Source organism: Xenopus laevis, chromosome 1L (genome assembly GCF_017654675.1).
Source record: "Xenopus laevis strain J_2021 chromosome 1L, Xenopus_laevis_v10.1, whole genome shotgun sequence".
Taxonomy (NCBI): Eukaryota; Metazoa; Chordata; class Amphibia; order Anura; family Pipidae; genus Xenopus; species Xenopus laevis.
The window spans coordinates 109522396-109549589 of record NC_054371.1 but is presented as its reverse complement, the minus strand read 5'-3'; the positions used below and the strand labels follow the sequence as shown (position 1 = coordinate 109549589).

At 39.4% G+C, this 27194-nt stretch overlaps 1 protein-coding gene across 1 annotated transcript in view; it reads left to right on the top strand.

Annotated features, from left to right (window-relative positions):
- Window positions 1–13931: 13931 nt before the first annotated feature.
- LOC108696164 (G-protein coupled receptor 54) overlaps window positions 13932–27194 on the top strand; it is a 44301-nt gene continuing 31038 nt past the window's right edge. Inside the window, exon 1 of the mRNA XM_018225266.2 lies at window positions 13932–14814. Within this exon, the coding sequence (XP_018080755.2) occupies window positions 14523–14814 (292 nt within the window). The 5' untranslated portion in view covers window positions 13932–14522. The remainder of the gene's footprint in view (window positions 14815–27194) is intronic.

Below are 27194 nucleotides of genomic sequence, written 5' to 3'. Positions count from 1 at the left end.
AAACAAGTGAAAGGCAATAATAAAAAAAAGTAAAGCATAAACAGAAAAGAGTAAAACTAAAAACAAGAGCAGCAAATTGTCCTGGACATATCTAATATTGGTACAGTTATGGTACCTGTTATCCAGAATGCTTGGGACCTGAAGTTTTCCAGATAAGGGATCTTTCCTTAATTTTGATCGCCATTTTCTTAATTCAACTAAAATATAATTTAAACAGTAATTAAACCAAATAGGATTGCTTTGCCTCCAATAAAGATTAATTCAATCTTAGTTGGAATTTAGTTAAAAACTGATTTATTTGATTAAAATGAAGTCAATGGAAGATGGCCTTTCCATAATTTGGAGCTTTCTGGATAATAGGTTTCTGGATAACTGATCCTATACCAGTCGCTTCTTTTTTTCCTCAATGACATTGCTGCATACATTTTCTATTATCAAAATGTTGTATATTGCACTGTGGAGGTGTACAGTGATGCATTTATGAAAGCAATGTCCCTCAGGACATGTTTTGGATATTTGTTACAAGATTTCTTTAACATAATTATTTTTATTAACTTTTTCACTTTTCAATATGGTTAGTCTAAGAGCAGCGATTCAAAATGCTCACTGTAATAATACAACAAAACTACAAGTAGGAGCAATACAAGAAACCCTTTATCCAAAAAGCTCCAACTTAAAGGGGTGGTTCACCTTCAAGTTAACTTTTAGTATGTTATAGAACTACCAATGCTAAAACAACTTTCCAAATGGTCTTCATTATTTATTTTCTATAGTTTTTGAATTATTTGCCTTTCTGTTTGGACTTTTTCCAGCTTTCAAATGGGGGTCTCTGACCCCATCTAAAAAACAAATGCTTTAAAAGGCTACACATTTATTGTTATTACTACTTTTTATTACTTGTCTTTCTATTCAGGCCTCTCCTATTCATATTGCAGTCTCTTCCTCAAATCATTGCATGATTGTTAGGGTAATTTGGACGCTAGCAACCAGATTGCTGAAACTGCCACCTGGGGAGCTGCTAAATAATAATCGAAATAACTCAAAAATCGCAAATAATAAAAAATGAAAACCAATTGCAAATTGTCTCAGAATATCACTCTCTACATCATACTTAAAGTTAATCAACAGAACAATGGGAAGGTAACAAGATAACAGCTCCTTGACACAAGATAACAGCTCCCTGGTAGATTTAAGACTAATAAGCAATAGTAAAAATCCAAGTCCCACTGTGACTCCTTCAGTTACATTGAGTAGGACAAACAATATAAAAGGTGTAGTTCAGTGTAAAAATAATAACTGGTTAAATAGATAGGCTGTGCAAAATAAAAATGTTTATGTTATAGTTAGTAATATATGTAATATATAAAGGCTGGAGTGACTGGATGTCTAACATAATAGCCAGAAACTACTTCCTGCTTTTCAGCTCTCTAACTCTGAGTTAGTCAGTGACTTGAAGGGGGGGGCACATGGGACATAACTGTTCAGTGAGTTTGCAATTGATCCTCAGCATTCAGCTCAGATTCAAAAGCAACAGTTATGACCCATGTGCACCCCCTCAAGTCACTGATTGGTTACTGCCTGGTAACCAATCAAAGGAAACCAAGGAAGCTGAAAAGCAGGAAGTAGTGTTCTGGCTATTATGTTAGACATCCAGTCACTACAGCTTTTATACATTAAATCTTTGGCTAATTAACTATATTGAAAACAATTTTTATTTTGCATGGGCTCACTACTTAGTCAGTTTTTATTTTCACACTGAACAATTCCTTTGAAGGATAAGTAAACCTTATAAAATTGACGAAAGTGCCATTCCAAGAACTATTGCAATGTACATTCATTATTTTTTTTTCATTCCAAGATATTAAGGGATAAATGTACTGGTAAAATGAATGAATTGTATTACAACAGAGCTACCTGCTAGTCATTTCCTGACCATTCTGACCATCAAGTATGATCTTCTGGTTTGGAAAAAAACAGAAACCTTTCTCAAATCTTTCCTAAGATTTGAAGTCAAGAAAAAGTGTATTTTAAGCATTCAAGAATGTTGGCAATCTAGGTTATTTCAGTTTATTTCCACTATCATGCTTTTTGCAATATTTGTAGGGCTGAACTTCACAATTCGCAGTTTTTCATAAATATGAAAATCAACAAAATGTGATAGCTTTTTTTCACCTTTTACAATTTCCAGTGAAATAAGCATGTATCTCTCTTTTCTTTCTGTGACTGTATGGTATGGTATGGAATATGCAGTTTACTAAAGGGTAAATATATTGCATTCCAATATGAATACTGCCACTGTTCTTAACTCAACTTAACAGAAAGGAGGTACTCTTTGTATAAACAATGCATAGACTACTTGAAAACACTACTGTCTTAATTCAATGCTTATTTTATGATGAAGCCACACATCTATATTATGACACACATCTATATCTAGACACAATGTTATCTAGACACAATGCTAGTTGCACAACAGATAGCCCATAGGATCATATCTGCCAGGTATGCAGTTGCTTAGATGCACACAGAAAATATTTCAAAAATAGAATGTATTTATAACAACCCATATAATTCAGTAAAACTGGCCATTAAACAACCACTAGTAATAAATAATCAGCTAGTAATTGTACTCACTCTAGGATAATGGAACATAATCTCACCTATACAATAAAATTTGAAAAGAGGAAATGATTTTGCTTTAAAAGGGAAATAAACAGTCTAATATAATTATTGCTACATAAACCACTTATATAACCTGTTACAAAGAATTTCCCACAGCATAACACCAGAAAAGCAGTCACATAACAACAGTAGAGAAAATAGAACAAACATATAATGCGGAAACATAATACTGGTGGACTAAAGACCCTTTATACAAAAGTTTACAACCTATTTAAAAGTAAGTAATATAGAAACAATTTGTAAAGATGCAAAAAAGGGAGGTTGTTGGAGCAAGGTAAAGTAAAAATATTTGTAAATACAATGGAAGTGAGATCTGGGGGGGGTTGAAACATGCTCATTTTTGTATTGTAGCAGAGTTATTCTGCCAGAAGTCTAGCTGTTATGCTGCGGGCCAAGCTCCAATGTAGTTGTAGCACCCCCACACCAGGCCACTTTAAAGTGGACCTGTCACCCAGACACAAAAATCTGTATACTAAAAGTCCTTTTCAAATTAAACATGAAATCCAATTTCTATTTTTTATTAAAGCATTCATAGCTGTTGTAAACTCATTTAAAAATCTCAGCTGTCAATCAAATATTGTCTGCCCCTCCTCTATGCCTAGGCATAGAGGCGGGGCAGAAAATTACTTTCACTTTCCATTCAGCACTTCCTAGATGTCACTGCTCTCCCCACATTCCCCCAGTTCTCTTTAACATTTAATTGTGTAACCAGGGCATGGAAATGGACATCAGGTCCCCATTCTGGTACACAAACAAGATTCTGAGTTGATGACAAGGCTTTCCTTAAAAACAGTGTCCACAAAATGGCTGCTGCCTGCTTGTTATAATTTTGAATTCCCAGACTGAAGGAAACAAGATTCAAATAATTTATACAGTGTAATTAAAGTTCATTTTGCTTGACTAATGTGATGAAATAGGATTTTGAATAATTTTTTTGAGTGACGGGTCCCCTTTAAATGGTGGTGAATGAAGTTTATCAGAGCACAAGTCACGTGACTGGGACAGCTTAGAAACTGACAACATGTCTAGCCTCATGTCAGATTTCAATATTAAATATAAAACAAAATCATTTTGCTCTTTTGAAAAATGGATTTCAGTGCAGATATTTGGGGTGAAAAGTTTGAAAAGAACTGTACTAGAGGCTTTGAAATGGAACACTTTAAATGTTTGTACATATGGACAGTAAAGGGACTGGTATTGTATGAACAAATCTTTTTTTCTCTTTTTTTTTTTTTGAACCTTGCACCACTTTAGTTTAGTCTTTTAATTAGCGGACCACAGACCTTTTTATGTTATGAGTAAAATGTCTGTGCCAAAAGATACTTGCAGTGGGTAACAAGTCAGAATTATGCACTGTTGTATGCAGAGGTTAGTGCACTGAAGAGATGAGACAGTTGACCACACAAAACCTTTTCATACTGCTCCATTAATACTGGAGTGACCTTAATTTCATTATAATACACAAAAGCTATGAATATCCTGTAAATTATATCCTTATAAACGGTGAGTTCTGATGTCATCAGTTATAAACGGTGAGTTCTGATGTCATTTCTGTAACATGACTTACTGAAATTTGTGTATTATAATAAATAAAGTACCCCCAGTTGTAAAATATGAGGATATTAGAAGTTACCTCGGAGTTCCATGACCTGTATAAAAACACTCGGCCTTCGGCCTCGTGTTTTTATATGGTCATGAAACTCCTCGGTAACTTATAATATCCTTATATTTTACAAGAGGGGGTACTTTATTCACTATATGAAGCATGCTATTTTCCACCCCCTTCCAAAATGATTTCATGATTACTTTTATAATTTAGGACTAGCAATACTATAATCTGTCATTCAGAATGAAAAGTTTACAAACGAGAAATGAAGCCATTACAAACTGTAGCAGTTTTGAGAATTGCATACTTTCCCTGGGTTAAACAGTTATCTCATTAAAGGCAACGCTTTCCATGAATCTCACATATAAAAACTGAACTGACATGTTCCAAGAAAAATAAATAGTGCTGGTTTCCACAGAAGAATTTTAAAACTCTGAAAGGGGTATTATTCTTAGTACAAATATAAAGTCACAGTTATAATTCACTGGTTCTGGTACTTAAAATCCAGAAAACATGTCAAGAAAGAGATGCATTGATAACAACTTAAACAATCTAATCATTCACTGCAGTATCTGCTGATCTGTATCATTGCCAGGAATCTAAACAGCATGCTTATTAGTATTTCAGAGAATACATTTTCAGTACTAAGTACTATCCATTGGTACCTTGCACTAGGCCAAGAAGAAACAGTTCCATCAATTTGATTCAGATGATTCGATTTCTAAGTTGCATTTTCTGTTATGAATGATACAATTATTTTGGAACATATAATATTATCCACTTACACCCTTACAATATATCATATATTCCCACTGTTTCATCCAAATTGTATATTTTCAGATGCAAGGCTAATGTGCACTTGTGCCAATCCTTTTCTGTTCTTCCTCATCCATCTGCCAGTGTGCACACTTTTGCATTTCCATGCCAAAACCTTCGCTGTGTGTGCTAATAGGTTGATCCAGATTTGTGTGCCCTTATCATATGCCAACATCGAGTATCACACAGGCCCTTTTTCAAATACACGTTAAAGCTCTCTTTTTAAATCACATTATAGACAGAAGAATTCTTTTTACTAATCCCTTATTGTTCAGGTAATAATGTTAGCTCCATTCTGAATGTACAGATATAAACATCATCTGCAATTTTACTGTTCAGCTATAAGAGAAGCTTTCAGTCTCACTGTATAAATATTGTCAGTTTCAGTCTCTCTTACTATACACATATCAAACAAATTTCCATGTTTACAGATTAACAATATTGTTGCTTTTATCTGAATTTTACAGTAAAGATATTTATGTTGCTTCCTGTCTCAAAGTATACATATAATTGCCTTCTTCAGTCGCACTGTACATGTATTAATGTTGCCTCTATATTTATTTTCCCCATACCACTTTCAATGAAAGGAACTTGCATCAAAATGTGCTCCTTGCACTTCATCATAGTTACGCTTGCTGCTGCTCAGTCCTTCCTGCCTTCTGTTCCAAACTGAGCACTGGTGCACTATTGCCGTAGGGTAACCCTGGAGCTACTGCCTGATCCGGAGGTGGCCCTCAGGGCCCTGCATCTATCTTCGCAGTTCAGTTGTGATGAAAGAATACAATTTTTTTCTGCACTTGCAGATGTACCTACCCAGAGACTCTGCAATCAGTAAAGTCGGGGATAACCATTATCAGGCCCAGATTTGTGGCAAGGCCACAAAGGCCCAGGCCTAGTACGGCGAAATTTTAGAAATTTTTTAGGAGTTTTAGGAATTTTTGGTAACCTCTGGTACGGTGATCCTCTTTATGGGTAAAGAGGTTCCCTGCTATTTGTCTATAATGTCCTCTAATGTACTTGTAAAGTTTAATCATATACCTTCTCAAGAGTCTTTTTTTCCAGAGAAAACAACCCCAACCTTGACAGTCTACCCTCATAATTTAAGTCTTTCATCCCTCTAACCAATTTAGTTGCACGTCTCTGCACTCTCTCCAGCTCATTTATATCCCTCTTAAGGACTGGAGTCCAAAACTGCACTGCATACTCCAGATGAGGCCTTACCAGTAACCTATAAAGAGGCATAATTATGTTTTCATCCCTTGAGTTTATGCCCTTTTTTATGCAAGACAGTCGCCCACAGCCACCCGTAAAAAAATCGTGGGCAAATCTTCCCGTGTGCCACTGTCCTTAGGGTGAAAACACACAAAGCTATTAGCAGCAGCTACTTGTCCGTGGCTGCGGGTGACAAATCTCCCGAAAATGCTTCTCCATTGTGTTGTTATATTTGTACCTCTATGACCTCATTGTTGGAGGTATGCCAGATATTTAAATTATTGGAAATGGAGAGGCATTTTCGGGAAATTTTTTGCCAGCATGCGCTGATAAAAAAAATCACAGGCGACAAATTTTCCCCTGCGCAGTAATTTATTCATCTCTTTTGTAAGAGCCAGGAAGTTAGAAAAAAATGGTGCCTTGTGGCTCAAGAATAAGCAAAACAAAATGGTTGTTCATTAATTAAGACAATAATCATAAAATATGTTTAATACAAGCCCTATTCGTTTCAATAATTTTGAATATGGGAGGTACTGCAAATTTAAACAAGGGCTATATTGTACGTAGGCCCCCAAGGGCAGCCTGTAAATACCTATATGATAAATTACACATTTTTAATTTAAAAAAATCTCCCCAGATTTGTTGTGTAAATCCAGCAATGGAGCTGGAAGGGTTGTTACCTGGCCCATCATAGAGAGCTATGGGTGGAAGCAACGTCATGCACAACAAGCTTGGTGGGGGGGTGATCTAAGGATCAATGCTAGCTATATACAACATTACTTTAAACCAGCGGTCTCTTTCGCTACAAATTTCAAGATCTTGCTGTACATAATTAATATCCTGTATTTATTTAGCACTGACATATTCCACAGCACTTTACAGAGAGTATATATCACTCATATTCCCCCTACCCCAATAAGCATGCAATCTAATGTACCTATCACAGAGAAGCCAACGTAGACCTAACGGGATCTGGGCACATCTGGACCTACCTGTTCTGCCCCTGATCTGCACAATCCCACCCTTAATCCACCAAGGAAGATTGTGCTTCCTGCTTTGGCTGCGCATCAGGATATCAGATAAAACTTTTATGCTTTTCAATGGGTTTGGGTGCAAATTACTGATGTATGATGACTGGGTTGTTATTGAGGGTGACTAGGTGTGTGGTAGAGATTAAATCATACCTCCCAAAGTTTTGAAAATAGAAATAGGGACAAAAAGTTTTGCTGTGTGCAGCGCGGTGAAAATGTTTGACCACGCCCATTATATGGCCAAACCCCCTAATTACCATGTTCAGTTTACAAAATTTGGAAGGTTATGGAAAGTTATAACACATTTCTGCGGGTTTAAGGATTAGGTTTTATGAGCAATTACAGTTTTGCTAATGAAGGTAAATTGGCCTTTAAGCTGCAAGTCACAGTTTCCCCAAAAATCCTGCTTCTCTTAAGTAGTTACAATTGTTTATTTGCTTATCATAAATTGTAACAAATGTATCTAAGAGCACCTGCCACTATTCTGGGTTCTTTGCCAAAAGCCAATTAAGTTTTAGAAACTTTGTATCTTTTTCTGGCTGTTCAGTGCAGGAGATCAAAGAGAAAGTCGGGATATTTCAATAACAATCTAGGACTGTGGGTTGAGCTGTCAAAATTGGGACTGTCCCTTGAAAAATGGGACAGTTGGGAGGTATGATTAAATTCATGTGACTCCCAATAAATCCCAGATGAGTCAACATATCTGTTATAACAATCACTAACATTATGGTCAGTTTTAGCAGAAACCGGTTACCATGCCTGTATATTTTTGTATTTAATAGAAGGCAATGTAATAACCGTCGGACCCTAGCTGCTGCCTTTGATAGGCTTTCAGATAAGGTCATGGGTGGATTTTCAGTAAGGCTTGCCCGATCAAGAGTGACAGTTGCGCTTTATGAGCTTTTTCAGGATGGGGTTTAGCAACGGTCCAAAAATAGTCATGGATTAATTGGAGCAAAATCAATGTGCGTGGTGGCAATGTTGTGCCGCCAAGTGAAAAAGAAATGAGGACTGAGCGCTGCATTTTCACATACCATTTTCAAGCATCTGCTTCCTTTTACACTGAGGTACAAAATCAATAAACAGCTTGATCAGTACTAGGTTTTTTTTTTTTTTGCTTTGTGATATATGGTGAATTTGGTTGATGTATTGGTTGCAAAATTTACATTTATGTGTGATATATATCATCTTTGGAAAGTTATAAGGGCAATGACTGTTATAAATCACTTTCAAAGCACAAATCTGGCGAGGCTGTTAATCAAAATGTAACATCTTTATAATTGTAATCTTAGAAGTGATTTCATTCTCTGCATCTGATTTTACTGTTTTATCCTTATTCATGTTCTGCACAGATAGATTTTACTGTCATATATGAAGTTAATGCAATGCTCTGTACCTGTTTTTTTTCCATGACCTTACTGTCATGTGTTAGGTCAGTGCAGTGTTCATTAACCGTATAATACAGTGTAAAGTAAAATCTCCACCCTATGAGCTGTGACAGGTGTTTTTAGTGCCACAGAATCAGAATTATAGGGGGCCAAATCAACTATTTCTCTGCTGATGGAAGAATTGCCACAGACAAACCACTATATATGACATTGGCCTTGTCTTTCAAACAAAAAAATCACCATCTGCCTATTGATAAGACATAGACAAAATAAGATGGTTTTGCTCAAGGGGGGGCAGGGAAAGAGATTGTGTGGTGTCCTATGCTCAGGTAGCTTTTCAGAACCTTTGCTGGTAGTGATGAGCAAATCAGTCCCATTTAGGGTTGCCACCTTCTGGCCCGGTTGAATCCTGGCAGGGGGCGTCTGTGATTCAATGGGGGTGGGACTGTGATACCACGGGAAAGTGGGTTGTGACGTCAGGGCGGGGCTATCACGTGGCATTTGGCCGATTGCCGCATCAATCATAGGGAATTCTGGCCACAGACAAACCACTAATTCCTAATTTGGAAAACTGGGCAGGCAGTTTTGACCCGGGCAAAACCAGAACAGGTGGCAAACCCATCTCCATTTCACTTTGCAGAAATATTTTTCCAAATAGCGCAACTTTTTTCAGCACACAATGCATTGGAGTCTATAAGCATTTTTTGCAGCAATACCTGGTGAAAATTTTAACCCATCCCTATATTTTAGAAATCCCAACACTGAGTTGAACTGGAAAACACTGATATGAAAAGCATAAGTGCTGCATGTGGGCAGGACATATCCAGGAGTGTTGGGCCCAACTATTGAGATATATTATGGTCTGGTAATTAATCTGTAATAAATAGTACATTTAAACCTATTGTATATTTATCAAGTGCTGTTAGAGGTATATATTGAATGGATTCCATTGTACTGGAATATTTGTTCAGTTATTCAGTGTGGGCCTTTTTGACCTTAGCAAGACAAAGTAATTTATCAGTTTATAACATTGAAGTGATTTGACCTGCATTAGAAAATGCCAAGATGTACAGTTACTAATGACTGGGAGTGGTGTGGGGGGAACTGAAGACAGACAAGGCTTATTAACAAGGCATCAAGCTTAAAGGCACACATAATATTTTCTTTCATCTGCGCGGCTGATCCTGCAGCCTGCCTCCTTGTTTAGCAGTCTGTCTGCCTCCCTGCCCCCAGCTGCCTTCTGATTGGATGTGCTGCCAGGACCTGTGTGACTGACATGCTGCACATTGATTTTATACCAGCTGAATGCAACCGCACACTCCCCCTACCCCCAGAAAAGATATGCTTTTTATTACCATCTTCTGCAGTTACAGTTGAAATATGCAACATGTGCCCTATACAGGGAAAATTCTCTAGCAGCGGTCAGTTGTGAGTGCACTGTGTGCCTAGCAAAAAAGAAAAAATACACACCTTAGAGGGATTTTGAAACCCCTAGAGTGGAATGGGGAATGCAAGTTTTTGTAACATTGCAATTATAAAATTAAAAGTGTATTTTTGCAATAATTTTCTTTCAAAGCAAAGTGCATATGCATTGCTTCAATTCTGGTTTAATTTATATGCAGTCAGTTTTTAAATTAACCCCTTTCGCCAAGTCTCCTGTAAGTTTGTTGCAATCCCGTCTTTCATTATTGTATGGTACATACATGTGAAAACGTGCCAAATCATGTAAGATAATTATTTCAAAGCTGCTCAGCACATTTTTACATTTTGAGTAGACTTGCCTCATTTTCAGTGCTTTAAAGGTAATTTACAGGCCATGGTCACACAGGCAGATGCTGTGCCTGTGCAGGTACGGAGCTGCAGAAGATAATGAATACAACTTCTCTATACAAAACACAGGTGGAGAGACGCAGAGCCAACACGATGTGTGTCCAGGGTAGGAAACTTTCCAATGATGAGCTATATACTGTATCACATCAAGGTAACTTTTGCAGGCTCAATATTACATTCTAGGGTCTATTTATAATGCTGTGTGAAAAAATGTGGACCAAATATACCACATATACAACTAGGCATCATAGTGTAATAAAAGAGTACTTATCAAGCTGTTTATTGATTGTGTATCTCTATGTAAAAATACAGTGTAAAAGGAAGCAGCTGCTTGAAAATGCTATGTGAAAATTCAGTGTTTATCCATAATTTTTTCCCTGTGTTTCTATTGTGTCTTTCTTTGCATTTTTTACAGAGCGACTACTGCCAAAACTTAAGGTGGCCATGCACGGGCATACTTTTATCATTCTGTGGTGAACGAGTGTATCGTTAAACGATCGTCTGGCGATTGTTTTACCATATGATATCTTGCAGCAAAGATTCCTACTTCCCCAGCCTCTCCAATTATTATGCTTGGTGTCTGGAAGAGAGGTCGGCACCTCTCCAATATGCATGAGAACAAAAAGAATCACCAGACACTCGACAGCAGGTGAAGCGGGGCGAACCTTTGCGTGTTTAATTCAAGTCTTGTGATGTAACGATTCGGGGGCGGACCCCTTTGTCAGACATGCAAAATATCGTGCACACACTTCATAAATAGCCATTCCAATTAAGAACAACGTGTTAACAAAACACACAACATACTTGCCTAAAACATAAAATTACTAATAATTACTTGTGTATTACAAAATGTGATGCATGCGCATTAACGACGCTGCCGTGCACAGTAACAAAACTCACAGTAACGCTGCTTGTGCGCATGCGCAATATTGTTTGGGGCACATACCGTACACTGAATTCCAGGTGAGTCCGGTCTAGGGGTAGGCAGAAGAGGTAGCTGCCCAGCACCCCCTAATCGTTGCGCCCTAGGCAGCTGCCTCTTCTGCCTACCCCTAGTTCCGGCCCTGCATCACCGTATGATGCGATATAAACTTGTGGTCGGAAGCAGGATGTACAGCATACAGGAAGTGATGTAAAACATTAATCGGTGGATAGTTTGTGGCCGAAAGTTCCTTCGTGTACGGATGAATGTTGTTCAACAAACAATCTACCGGTGAACAACAAACGATCTGTGGAATGGCTTTGTTTATGGATTAAAAGCAAAGATTAAAGTTGCAACTGCATTTTTAGAATGTTCTATTACCGCACACCTCCTTCCACTTTTCTGCGTGGTGGTGCTGGTCCTCCGTTGACCTAGCCCGGTCTCCTTACTGCTTTGTAATTTAAAAAAACGGTCCGCACACACCAATATTGCAGTCGGGGATTGTGCCCCTTTTATTAATGCCACCAACAATCAACGTTTCGGGGGGAACACAGCCTCCCTCCCTGAAGAAGCAACTGCATTTTTACCACTCAGACACAGACTGTATACCCTGCACTTTCAACTTGTAGCAGTGTTTTCGCCTCATCAGACAGTAGGAGTGGTGCCAGCATTGTGTCACTGTCTGTAGTATATAGGCAGTTTCTCCTTCCCTGCTCCATGCAGACATATGAATTTATGCTATGGCGTAATAAACTTCTTTCACATATGAGGTGATAGGGTGATATTCCTGCTTGCATGTGCAAAGAACGACGGTTCTACAACAAATGTTTGTAATTCACACCCACTGCCGATTTTATCCCTGAACGACCAAAATTTTTCAACTCATCCGATCAATGATAATACCAAACCGATCGTTCGTCCAAAGATCGTTCATACACCATCAACAATCCGATAAGCTACCGATATTTTCGAACGTTCTGGAATCAGTCGTTTGGAAGTAAAAAATCTGACCGTGTATGGCCACCTTTACTTGCCGCTTAAATTTTCCCATTGACAATGCATTATGCAATGTCTAAAATAATGGCATTGAATAAAACATGCACCTTGATATATCAGTCATTTATTCTACACGTGATGGCACATGGTAAGATTTATCGCCCACAGTTAAATCTGTGCTACCGTGGGTGACAAATCTCCCTTAAGAAACCCATTACTTACGGCGATCTGGCTTAAACGAGAACTCAACCCCCCAATAAGGAAAAGCACCTACCTACTAAGCGAGATAGTTCCCCCCTCCCTGCTTTCCCCCACATACTTCAATAGGTCTGAAAATGTCCCACTCTCTAAAATATTTCTCACCTAACAGTGCAGAGTAAGCGCAGCGGAGCTTGTGGGTGCCATTTTATGGATCTCGAGTTTTCATCTGTAATAGAGTGCCGTATTGGCGCATTCACAGTTGGAGCAGTCTTCCAGTTTGTGCCGACTGCCCATGCGCCGACAGTGCCGGAACTTGATAAGGAGGACCAGAATTGCCGAAGAGGACAAAAGAAATCCAAAGATCCGGAAGATGGCGCCCACAAGCTCCGATGCGCATACTTTGCACTGTTAGGTGAGAAATATTTTAGGGACCATATTAAAGTATGTGGAGTGAAGCAGGCAGTGGGGGCTATCTTTCTTAGTAGGTAGGGGCTTTTCTTAATTGGGGGGCTGAGTTCTCCTTTAATCACTGGAAAATGTCAAGGGAGGCAATCTCCTGCGATTAAGGTTTTACTTGCTGCAATCTTAATGTTATGGTATAGACTTGACGCCCATGGTAGCAAAGATTTGACTGCAGACCACATATCTCCATGTGTGCCATGGCCCTAAGGTGGATGTTGTCAGGAGAATAGACAGGCAGCAACAGTTAAACCAGGAGAAGTAGGCAAAAGGAGTAAGGAGAATTCTGAATGAAGCAAAGCGAGGGAGGCACATTGAAGTTATTGTGCATACTGTGCAGCAAGAGAACAATGTAGCAAACTAGTAATACAAAAGTGAACTGAGCTTGGAGACGCAATGATGATATCACCCACTTCAATTTTGCTCCAAATAACGCACAGGTTTTTTCAGACTCTGGTAAACGTTATTTAAAGCATGTTGTTGTTGTTTTTTTAAAAAAAATTTTTTAAATTTTTGGTCAGGCTGGTCTGAAAATGCACCTATGCTGAGGAGCTATATATATATGAGGAGCAATATACAACCAACACCGCACCAGTGCATAAACCCCTTGCAGAACAGACACTATGCCAGAAGACGTCTATTAACAACAGTCAGCACAGGGGTCTTTATCTTGAGCTGTGACGCCCCTTCTTCTGCAAGGTGGGAAGAGGTAGTGGGTGGGAGGGAACTTTCCTTATAGGGAACTACAATCTGCATTCTGATTCACTTTAGTGCTGAAAGGACCAAGCTCTTGTTTCTCTGCATCCCATACATTAACATGTACCTCACAATGCACTCGACCTTGCAGAATTCATCCGAGCAATAGCTGCACCCCCCCCTTCCACGCTTAAGTTGCACATTTCCAGATGATGTTCATATAAACGGAGATCACTGCTATCAGCAGCAGGAGCAGAAGTTGCTAAGTTTGTGGATTTTAGTTATAATGCTACAGCACTGGAAGGAGCTGGCTCGTCTGTGACTCATTTTGTTCTGTGGATAGATGTCTTGCTAAATCCTGTCAGTGTTTTAACTGAATTACGGGGAGAAATGTCAAATACCTGATGATTATGAGTCATTTGCTAAGCCAGACTGAATGGACCCTTACTAAACCAGTTTGAATGGATCCTTTTAACTAAGCCAGTTTGAATGGACCCTTACCGGCAGCACTGCCACCACGACTAATTATTCAATTGAATTCTTCAATTTAATGCCAGTGTGAATAGCTGCAGGGTTAGTACTATGGCCAGATAATCGTGTTATATTTGTTGGTTGGTACTGCTCTCTGAACCTGTTACAAAAGCAATCCCACGGTTCCTCACAATTAGACTCCTGGAATTGCAATGACTGCCTTTTTGGGGGTTATGTCAGAATCTTCATCTGGTCCTGAGATGGATAACGAGTCTTTATTTTCCTTTAATAATTCCTGTCTGGGAGGCATGGTCTACCCCTGTACCAATATTTCAGACTTGGAAGAGTATGGGGATCCTCCACGGCCACCTCAGCTGGTGGATGCATGGCTAGTGCCCCTATTTTTTGCCATGCTGATGTTAGTAGGGCTGACTGGAAATTCTCTGGTCATTTACGTAATCTCCAAGCACAAGCAGATGAGAACCGTCACCAACTTCTATATAGGTAAGTGAGCAGGTAGCTAACAAGCCACTCTGGTAAAGGGAGATTACTGCAAAGGCTCAGTGGAATCAGATTATTGGTTTGACTGGTGGTGCAGGAATGGGCACAAAGCATTGGAGCCTATACGGTGGGGAATGGGGGAGATAAATAACCTCCCATACTGGGACAGAAAGTGGATAAAGGATATTGCATACTTTACTAAAGTTTATAGAAATTCTCTGCCATGCCAGAGCAGTATAGCACGGGATAAAAAGGGGGGGGGGGAGACCAAGCTATTGCAGTTTATACTTGAGGACGTCATTGCCTACAGACTTTTCCAGCACTCGCCTCAGGAGGACACAAAGAAAAAATAATTTCAAACGTGTTTTATTTTTTTTATGTAGTGTTTGCAACTTCATATTATTATGTGTGCCTTCTTTGTAATATCTCTATTTGTGTGTGTGTGTGTATATATATATATATATATATATATATATATATATATATATATTTATGTTGTCCTTGTGTTCTAAGGAGAACCTTGTATGAAAGTTTGTGTTAGTCTGACATTAAGCAGATAAACAGTCATCCAGCATTTAAATTTGTAGGAGCTTACTTTTAGGGGTGCACGCCAATTAATGTGTTCACCTTCACATCCTTCAGGCAAAATCCAAAATAGAAAGCAGCACTCCCATATCACAATAAAACCGCCTTTATTTCAAAATTATATCTGGCACAACAACGTTTTGGACCGCTTGGTCCTTTTTCGAAGCTTGAAAAAGGACCAGGTGGTCCGAAACGTTGCTGTGCCAGATGTAATTTTGAAATAAAGGCGGTTTTATTGTGATATGGGAGTGCTGCTTTCTATTTTGGATTTAGTCTGACATTAACTCTGTGTGTGATTGAAAGGGAAAGTTATATATTGATTTGCTAATTAAGTAGTCAACATTTATTGGAAGAGAGTGTTTGAATGTAATTTAACCAATTAGCTGCTGCAGTGCTTGGGGAATTAGAAAAAACTAACCCTGGTTGTAGTGAGAGAGGGTGTTTCATACATTTATGTACCATGAATTATTCAGAGTGGGGAAATGATCTTTTAAGTCTCTATCCACCTGTTCTGTTGAAAGTAAATGGTGGCAGTGAGTGTGTGAGTGCTGCTCTGTTTTGAGGCATCTTGTGTTAGCCTAACCAGTGTGTTAAGCTAGCCATAGATGTAAAGATATACGTGAGACCACGATATCTTGAAATGATCGTTTAAATGTATGATGTGTCCATCAAATAAAAAGACCATTTCAGGCGATATTGCCAGCAAAACTGAAGAGTAGCTGCCTGCTTGACCCTTCAAACATAGATAGATCGATAGACCGATACAGATTTTTAAACCTGGCCGATCAATTTTCTGACAGATGTCGGACAAAAAATCATTTGAATCCCACTAACCGAACCATAATTTGACGAATTGGTCGGGCTGCACTGAAATCGCTCGTTCACCAAAGAAGAATCGTTGTGTCTATGGGGACCTTAAGGCGAGTGAGATTAAGCATGTAACCCCTTTGTAGCCACACACAAAATCAACCATGAGTTGAGTTGCAGTAATCAAGGTGGGAGAGGATAACAGACTGAATAAGTGTTTTGGTTGATTCTGAACTACCAAGTTTGGGAGTTTTCATTTTGAAAGCAGCAAGTAAGTTCGATGTAAAACTTAGTCCCTTTCTACATAGAGGTCCACAGAAAATTTTCCAGGGGGGGCAAGTAAGCTAGTATCAAAAAAGGGTATCATCCCGCAACAGGCAGCGAATCACATCCCAGAACCACGTTCAGTGTCAGGCTGCGTTTTTCCAGTCACTATATGTCCCCCGTGCACTTACTTGGTCACAGCCTTAGGTGGGGAGGTTGCAGCAGTAGGAACTGCACCTGTCGCCATGCTGCCCGCTGCTGCCACTACATTTACAGCGAGAGAAGGACCTCTGATGACATCACCTAGTCACGTGAAGGCATTGTGAGTGGGAGGTGCAGGGGAGATGCGGGAAGGAAGCGAGTGGTGTGGGGCAGATGGGGAGACAAGTAGTGATGGGCGAATTTATTCGCCAGGCGCGAATTCGCGGCAAATTTGCGCGATTCGCCGCCAGCGAATAAATGCCCGCGAAAATTTGCCCGAAAAAAATTGCGAGTCAAAAAAACGGGCATCGGCGTCAAAAACGAGACGCTGGCGCCATTTCGCGAATTTTTCAAATTTTATGCAAATTCGCCCATCACTAGAGACAATTTAATCAGTGCGGTGGGGAGGGCACGTGTGGCTTTTAATTGCGCTGAAAACTCACGTATTATTCACAACTAGCCAAACACACTATGAAATAAACTGCAGCTGTATCTCAGATAACGGCTGCTGCACCCTCCCTTGGCCTCCCAGCTCCCACTAGGATACACCAATGTGTTGTCCCCGCGGCCCACCTTCGTATCTAGGCAGGTATTTGTGTGTGGTGGGCCCTTGCGCAGTTGAATACGACAAGATTTTGCAAGTGTTTGAATATGTGGTGAAAAAGACAGATGCGAGTCTAGGATAACTCCTAGGTAGGGTTGCCACCCGGCCGGTGTTTTACCAGCCTAGCTGGTAAAACACCTGCCAAGGCCGGGGCCGGTATTAAAAATTTACCGGCAATGCAGTTGCCGGTGATTTGTAATATCCTTTTGGGCAGAACTTACCTTTTTTGTAGTGTTCTTCACATCGCCGCAATGTTGCTCCGCCCCTTTTTGTATCACACTGCGTAGCCCTGTCCCTTTTTGAATCATGGACCAACTCCTTTTTGTACTTGCCCCCCACCAGCAGGTTATTTTTTTCACTAAAGGTGGCAACCCTACTCCTAGGCAGTGTGCCTGTGTGGTGGAATGAAAGGTAGTGTTGTTTACTGTGAGTGATATCTGAGGGACAAGGGAAGATCTTGAAGGAAATATAATGAGTTCTGTTTTTGAAAGGTTCTGTTTCAGGTGGCGCTGTGACATCCAGGAGGAGACAGCAGAGAGACAGTCTGTAACTTGGGAAAGGACAGAAGGAGAGAGGTCAGGAGTAGACAAGTAGAGTTGCGTGTCATCAGCATAAAGGTGATATTGAAGTCCAAACTACTGAATAAGTTTTCCTAGCGAAATGGTATAGGGCGAGAACAACAGAGCCTTGAGGAACTTCGACAGAGAGAGGGAACATAGTAGATGTAGAGTTAGAGAAGGCAACTGTAAAGGAACGGTCAGACATATAAGATGTAAACCATGAAAGAGCAGTCACGAATGCCAGCTGAGTATAAATGTCTAGGAGGAGTGGGTGGTCAACTGTGTCAAACACTGCATAGAGATCTTGAAGGAGTATGGAATAGTGACCTTTAGATTTGTCTGTAGAAGATCATTGGTTACTTTGGTGAATTCAGTTTAATTTGAGTTTGTTGGGCGGAAGCCAGTTTGCAGGGGATCTAGAAGGGAGATGTGAGGGAGATGCTGGATGAGGCATTTGTAAACAAGCCTTTCCAGTCATTTGGATGCGAATGGAACAAGGAAAACCAGACCCGCACTAGTTCTCACAGACCCCAGTTCTGTTCTGCACTTAAAAACAATCCTTGTAAATATAGGCACTCAGTAAATCAGTCCACTGTGCTTTTCTATGTGAAAAAAGATCCCCACTATCTTGCCTTAATGTCCTGTGATGTAAAAAGTAATAATGTCCCATTGCAATATGCTACCAAAGCCAAATACACAACAAATCAGCTAATGGCTTATCTTGATGCTATACCTTTCCCCCAATTGACATTGAAAGTGGCCACCTCCCCATTACCTTGGTGGAAGTGCATGACGCAATAGCCTGCCTTCACACCAATAAGACACCTGGCCCAGATGGTCTCCCCTCAGGTGTTCCCTGTAGGTTTGAGGGGATGGCCTCCCCTCAAACCTCCAGGGAACACCTCTCCCCCTGGCTACACAAAACTCTTAATAGATGACACCGAGACGAACCAGCTCCCGCCTCATTCAATGAAGCACTGATAGTTGTTATTCTGAAAGAAGGGAAGGATCTTACAGACCTATTTCCCTTCTCAATACTGATGCCAAGGTTTTTTTTCAAAAGTACTGGCTACCAGACTAAAACAGGTAGTGGAGGAAGTAGATTTACTAATGTGAATATCCGCAGGTCAGTCACAAACATACATGCAAACCATAGTAACCAAGACCAACCTTAGATGCGGCTAAGGCCTTTGATTTCGTGGAATGGTTATATATCCGGGGAATATTGAAGAAATTTGATCTCGGAGACCAATTCATTAGTTGAGTGAAGCTATTATACAAGCAACCAACACCAAGAGTCAGATCTAATGGCCACTTGTCATCAACTTTCAATCTGTATAGGGGCACCAGACAAGAATGCCCTCTATCACCATTCTAGAAATACTGATTCATCAGGCCAGGAATATTGCAGGGCTTCGCTTGGGGAGAATGGAAGAGCACTTCTCTCTATATGCCGATGGCATACTATTATACTGGACAACCCAGTTACAGGCAGTCCTGAGCATAATGGACCGGTTTGGCCAATTCTCAGGTCTAAAGATCAACTAGGGGAAAACCAGCATTTTCTCCATTGATTCTGACATCAATCCTACCTTATTTCCTCCCACCCCTCTGGTCTGGGTAGACTCATTCAAATACCTTAGTATCACTATACACAGAAATGCCTTTATACCCTCAAACCTGGAGCCAATCCTGCCCAACATGATAACATGAAAGAGAAGTAAAGGTGTGGGTAAACTTGCCATTCCTCCCCGAGTTCCTCTATGTCTTTCACAACTCCCTTGTTCCCATTCCCTGCACGTTCTGCACCTCCATAGACACCACACAAACAGCCTTCCTTTGGCAAACCCCCCAGATTTTCTAGGGCAAAACTACAAGCATTGGTATTTTTATTCCTTGGCAGCCCAGTTCTACTATATACAATGGTGGCTCAACCCAGATCCAAACAAACCGAATTTCCCCCTCCAGGCCACCCTAGAAGCTCCATAGAATCCCTTGCCTACAGCCCATTCCGCAAACTCTGTGACCTACATACAGATCATCCAATCATAACCACACCATACAAAGCATGGATGATGGTATTTAAAATCCACAAGTTAAAGTCTCCTCTTCTCTCACCAAACCTACCATTATGAGGAAATTCCTTTCTCCTACATTTGTAGAACATGACATCATACCAAATTTGGCTGCAGTGGAGCCTACGAACACTAGGGAATTTGCTTGAGGAAGGAAAGATCCTTCCCAGGAACGATATGAAACACACCCAAACTTAACAGGTCCTCTCATGGTTCTCCTACTTTCCACTGAGTCAAATGCTCCAAACACAATTCCAGGGAAACAATATTCCCCTCATAATTACATAAATAAAATCAGCCCTAAGGGCCAACCCCACCAAGAAACTAGTCACCACACTATACACACGTCTCCAATCTACTATCAAACCCCCATTCAATGCAACATGGGCTACCCGGACTAGGGACATCCCAGATCTGGAGGAAGATGACTGGGAAGAGGCAACTGATTGGGCCTATGACTACTTAGTCACTACCAAAGATAGGCTAATCCAATTTAAAATTCTACATCGACTTCATCTAACCCCAATCTGGCTGTTCCATATGAACAGATATGAATCATCCCTAAGTGTAGTACAATAGAGGCAAATTACTTGCACCTCATTTGGTCATGCCCCAGAATTCAAGCCTTCTGGTCGCAAGTCCTAACTTGTATTCAGGAAAAAACAGAGCTATGTCTCTTAGGTGTAGTAGACGAGGTCACACCAAGGGCAGCAACAAGAACTCTATTCCGTACTTTACTGTTTTACGCATGGAAATGTGTTCTACTGAACTAGATGTCCCCCCACACTTAAAGGCTGGTTAAACCTAATAAAGACAGCACTCCCCGATACAACTTACCCATGCAACAAGAGGATGCCCCCAAAAATACGAAGTGGTGTGGCGAGGCTGTATGGTTTAAAAGGCAAAATAAAAACCATTCCAAAAAAAATAAAAAACAATAAAACTGTGGGTAAAAAACAGGGTGAGTTCGGTTAAATGTTTACCATTGCATACTGCACTTGCAGTAAACTTTCGTGAAAAATTAACCATTTAAAGAAATAGAAAAAAATGTAAACCATGTAATTAAAAGAAACTTTGTAAATATAATCAATTCAAAATTATATGTTTCTGAAATCAAGACAATGTTCATATTCCCCCTCTAAGCAATCGGTCTATCAATATTCTCTTCCATGTTGGAGTCAGAGCTTTATTGACAACCCTAATAACCTCATTGGTGTGTGTGTTCTGTTTGCCTAGACAATGAATTAGAGATAACTGTATTTCAGTTAGCGATCAATCAAAGTCTGACTCCAGCATAAAGTATTATCTTGATTGCTAAAGGAATGGTACAGAATATTTAATTTCTTATATGTAGAAATGTCCATTTTTCATTTTCACGATAGTTCCCCTTCAATAATTTTTAATCTTAGTTATCTCTCTAGTTCGTAGGATTTGTATATACAAGAGAAATTTGTATCACATCTAAAGTAGTACAATGTCAGTCTGGCCTGATGTTTCTCCAATCTTTAGTCGCTCTGTCAGGATTTGCAGTTTCTGCAGACCTCTATGTTACGATGCGCACTGGAACTGGAGAGCCATGCCCCCCCAAAAAAAAATCTGCATTCCCAGTCCGATACAAGGGTTTCAATCTAGCTGAAAAGATTTCAGTAGCGTGTGCAGCAGGTTTTCAAGTTTGTGCAAGTTGAATCTCTCCACCAAACTGTCCAATTGCATGCAATAGAACAGTTTCTAATTGGACCAGTGTTGTTAGTGGAGTACTGCAGGGCTCTGTACTAGGTCCCTTGCTTTTCAACTTGTTTATTAATGACCTGGAGGTGGGCATTGAAAGTACTGTTTCTATTTTTGCAGATGATACTAAATTGTGCAGTACTATAGGTTCCATGCAGGATGCTGCCACTTTGCAGAGTGATTTGTCTAAATTGGAAAACTGGGCAGCAAACTGGAAAATGAGGTTCAATGTTGATAAATGCAAGGTTATGCACTTTGGCAAAAATATATATAAATGCAAGTTATACACTAAATGGCAGTGTGTTGGGAGTTTCCTGAAATGAGAAGGATCTAGGGGTTTTTGTAGATAACACGTTGTCTTATTCTGGGCAAAGTCATTCTGTGGCTACTAAAGCAAATAAAGTTTTGTCTTGCATAAAAAAGGGCATTAACTCAAGGGATGAAAACATAATTATGCCTCTTTATAGGTCCCTGGTAAGGCCTCATCTGGAAAATGCAGTGCAGTTTTGGACTCCAGTCCTTAAGAGGGATATAAATGAGCTGGAGAGAGTGCAGAGACGTGCAACTAAATTGGTTAGAGGGGCGGAAGACTTAAATTATGAGGGTAGACTGTCAAGGTTGGGGTTGTTTTCTCTCCAAAAAAGGCGCTTGCGAGGGGACATGATTACACTTTACAAGTACATTAGAGGACATTATAGACAAATAGCAGGGGACCTTTTTACCCATAAAGTGGATCACCGTACCAGAGGCCACCCCTTTAGACTAGAAGAAAAGAACTTTCATTTGAAGCAACGTAGGGGGTTCTTCACAATCAGGACAGTGAAGTTGTGGAATGCACTGCCGGGTGATGTTGTGATGGCTGATTCAGTTAATGCCTTTAAGAATGGCTTGGATGATTTTTTGGACAGACATAATATCAAAGGCTATTGTGATACTAAGCGCTATAGTTGGTATAGGTATGGGTATATAGAATTTAATTAAAAGTAGGGAGGGGTATGTGTATGGATGCTGGGTTTTCATTTGAAAGGGTTGAACTTGATGGACTTTGTCTTTTTTCAACCCAATTTAACTATGTAACTATGTAATGTTCCCTCTAATTTCTTCTCGGCTATGTGCACAAAATAATTATTTTGTGCACACATTAAAAATTGTGTGTTCAGGTCAAAATTAATACAAAATGTTGTATTTCAACACAAAATTCTTTGTGCGCATCAAAATTTGTTGTGTGCGCTGGCCTCAAAATTTGCACACACTTTAGTGGAAACATTGATGGTATAGCATAGCTGAGGCTGTAACCAGAGCACTAACCTCTAAACCTGCCGCTCTTGAAATCTTCTTATTGCTCAGATAGGCTGGATAAAGTGCGCACAGCTTAAAAGTAGTATGAGGCGAGTAGGCAAATATTAGTATGTGTCCTTGAGGGACAAAATTAAAAAAGAGAGAAGGGGAGAAAATCTGCAGCATGAAAAGGGCAGAGGCAGAATAAATGAATCAATAAGAAATAGAACAATGGTTGAAATAGAGAAAGGTGGAGTACAGAGAAGAGAAGATAGAAAATGGAGAAGAAAAAGAAGGGAGAGAAAAGGAGGAGGACATATTATATGGCGAGCAAGAGAAATTTTGTAAAAGAAGGGGATGACATAAGATAAAGTTAAAATAAAACAGGGTTAAAGAAGAGGATCAACTGGAAAAAGGCAAGGATACAGAATGCAAAAAAGTGCCAAACAACGAAAAAGCAGAAAACAATACAGAAAGAGATATGAAAGGAGGAGAAATGTTACAAACACAAAATAAATGAAGAGGGGGAATAGAGAGGGTTGTAGAGAATGGAAGAGTAGAGAGGGTAGTTCACAGGATCCACAGGATGAGGGTGAAAGCAGTGGAAAGAAAGAAAATAGAAGGAAAAAGCATAGACCACGGGACACCAAATGACAAGGATTTTTTTCCCTTCCTCTAAGTAAACTAGCAGTTAGGCAGGTTTTATATAGATATACAAGGTTGAACTTGATGGATGTGTGTCTTAATATGTTATTATATATGTAGTATCCACTGTATTTCACTGTATCATATGCCTATGGGGTCAGTCAATATATGATTGATTGGGTTGCTAGTGTCCACGGCCTATAAGGTTCGAACACTTCAGGATATATCATGTCCTTATACAGTACTTCCTGCTTGCCATATAGGTGTGTACTCTACTAGTTCAAATCAGTGTCTGGAATATAACAAGCAGCCCTGTAGCATCAGCTTACATTACAGACAAACTTCATCTTGCTTGATCATCAATGATAACCCCTAAGCTTACCTTCTCAACAGCTGTCCAGAATACAATGAGCAGTGTAGTGTCACCGACAGGACAAGCCTGGATTATTACTAGAGATGTTGAACTTTTAAGCGTGTACAACAAGTTCAGTATATAAAATACAACTGCCCATATTTGTTTTAAACATGGAACAATGATTGGTACTGCTGCGATATATTCTCTTAAAGGAACAGTTCAGTGCAAAAATAAAAACTGGATAAATAGGTAGTGCAAAATAAAGTTTTTTTTCTAATATAGTTAGCCAAAAATGTAATGTATAAAGGCTGGAGTGACTGGATGTCTAACATAACAGAACACTACTTCCTGCTTTTCAGCTCTCTAACTCTTGAGTTAGTCAGCTACTTGAAGGGGGGCTACATGGGACATAAATGTTCAGTGAGATTGCAATTGATCCTCAGCATGCAGTTATGACCCATGTGGCCCCCCTTAACTTACTGATTGGTTACTGCCTGGCAACCAATCAGTGGAAATCAAGAGAGCTGCAAAGCAGGAAGTAGTGTTCTGGCTATTATGTTACACATCCAGTCACTCCAGCCTACATTACATTTTTGGCTAACTATATTGAAAACATTTTATTATTTTTGCACAGCCTATATTTACCCAGTTTTTATATTTACACTGAACAATTCCTTTAAAACTTTGTAAAGACACACCTTAAAATGATCAAGATGTGTCCTTGCAGTGGGCATCGATTCAAATACAGCACAGCCTCCTTACCTGGCCACCCGAAGCAAAATCCTCTTCTGCTTCCTCTGCTACTGAACCCCCTACTACTGCTGTGGGACTACAATTGGGCCCATAGAAATCCTACCATCCACTTCTCAGCAGATGCAGCTGAAGAACAGATTGTTCAGCAAATAAGAGCTGTAGAGCTAATAACTTGGTAATAGGGATGTGCGAATTTATTTGTGGCGAATTTGCGCGTTTTGCCACCGGAGAATAAATTTGAAAATTGCAGTGAAAATTCGGTGGCCGGCGTCAATTAACGGACACCCATTGACTTTAATGTGCGTCAAATATCGATGAAGTCTGAATTGTCGCTGTTGTCAATTATGAGGCCCGCAAATTGACGCTGGCATCAAAATTTGCGTCTCGTGAATTTTTCGACTGTGAATTTCGTGGCGAAGCGAAACAGGACAAATTCACCCATCACTACTTGGTAATGCTTCATTATAAAAATCCAACATCCCTTATAAAAATGTTTGTAATTGCATGGGCTGTTCACTCTCACTGTCATCCGAAGGTGAACAGCTTTAGCAAGAATGAAATTTGTGAGGTTTTAGAAGTTTCTTCTACTTTGAATAAACTCACGATTTATAAAAATAAATAAATAAATCGAATGTTTGCTTATTCATTAAAAAATCTGAATATAAAAGGCTCAATTTAATACAATCATGGAAAAAAACTTGAATACATAGAATTTGCAGTTTACAAGCTCAAAAAAACTAAAATCTTGAATCAAAAAACATGAACATGACTTCTACATGAACTTGCAAGCTTTTAGATGCTGAAGTTTTACATTCGTTTTTTTTCAAGTTTTTTGTGCATAATAAATACCAAACATTTGAGTTTTAAAAAAATGTGTGAATTTGTGCAAATAAATTCAAATCGTGGCTAAAATGTGAACATTGATAATTGTACTTGGTATGTTTAAAGTATTTAATATATAGCTAAATTAGTAATCAATTGAACTTTAACACAGCTGTGTCCATCTTGGAAGAATAAAGATTGCAAGGCATCTGGGAGCAATCGAAATGTGAAAATAAGTAATTTTGGTGCATATAATGTTTTGCTAAAAACAGAACATTAAAAGTATTTTGCAGCAATTAGAATATTTAAATAAAGGTAATTGAAAGATAATTTACCATGTGCAGTTAAATAGCACAAAAGTCTTGCTTACATTGCTGTTAAATGTAAAAATCTATCTATTAAATGAAATACTGGTTATTAAATTCATTTCAAGGTACAGTTGCCAACAATTAATGCAGTTAATTACGTCCTCCGTATTAATTTTTTTTTTGGGTACATTAGTTCTTTTTTTTAATGCAAATGCATATTTTATTTATGTATTGTGATTAACGAATGTGGCTCATAAACTGTATGCAATTATCAATGTTTAATCTATGAGCCAACTACAACATCCTGCTGTTCTTAACTCCCATGTGAAATAAAAGGCACTATGTTTGCCCAGGTGTAGTAACTCATAGCAACCAATGCCTAAGTAAATTGTGGGAGGAGGAGTCATGACACTTCAGGGGCCGGCCGAGCCATAAAGGACTGAAATACTTCTGATTTTGCGAGTAGGCAGGGTTTGGATTGGGTGTGGGACAGGGGCGGATCAACTAGGGATTTAAAATTACCATCTGTCCCCGTTTCCTGGGAACAGGCCCCGTTTCAAGACCCTGTGCCCCATAGCAAATTGCCCCATGAACTGTCCCTGTAATTTGCCCTTAACTTTAAAAGTCTCAGTGTAATGCTACCAACATTGACGCCAAAGAGAATAGGGGCTGGGCCAGGAGATATATGAGTGAAGGAGGGACCGCATAAACCCCTGATGATCACTTATCAATGACAGCTGTCATGGTTGTTAAAGGAACAGTTCAGTGTGAAAATAAAAATTGTGCAAAATAAAAAATGTTTCTAATATAGTTAGTTAGCCAAATATGTAATATATAAAGGCTGGAGTGAACAGATGTCTAATAAAACAGCCAGTATCCAACTTCCTGCTTTTCAGCTCTATAACTATGAGCTAGTCAGCGACTTGAAGGGGGCCACATGGTACATTTCTGTTCAGTGAGTTTGCAATTGATCCTCAGCATTCAGCTTAGATTCAAGAGCAACAGATATGACCCATGTGCCCCCCCCCTCAAGTATCGGATTGGTTACTGCCTGGTAACCAGGGTAACCAGTCAGTGTAAACCAAGAGAGCTGAAAAGCAGGAATTAGTGTTCTGACTAACATGTTATACATCAAATCACTCCAGACTTTATACATTACATTTTTGGCTAACTAACTGTATTAGAACCATTTTTTATTTTGCACAGCCTATATTTTTATTTTTACACTGTACAATTCCTTTAAGGCACCTTGACCTCCTTGCTCCTGCCAGGTTTTCACACCGCTTCCTGGTTGCTAAGGAGATGGCAATAAGGAATAAGGAGTAGAATACATGAATTGGAACTCATAAAAATAGAACAATGCCTCCAAAGATTATGATGTACTAAATATACAAAAGG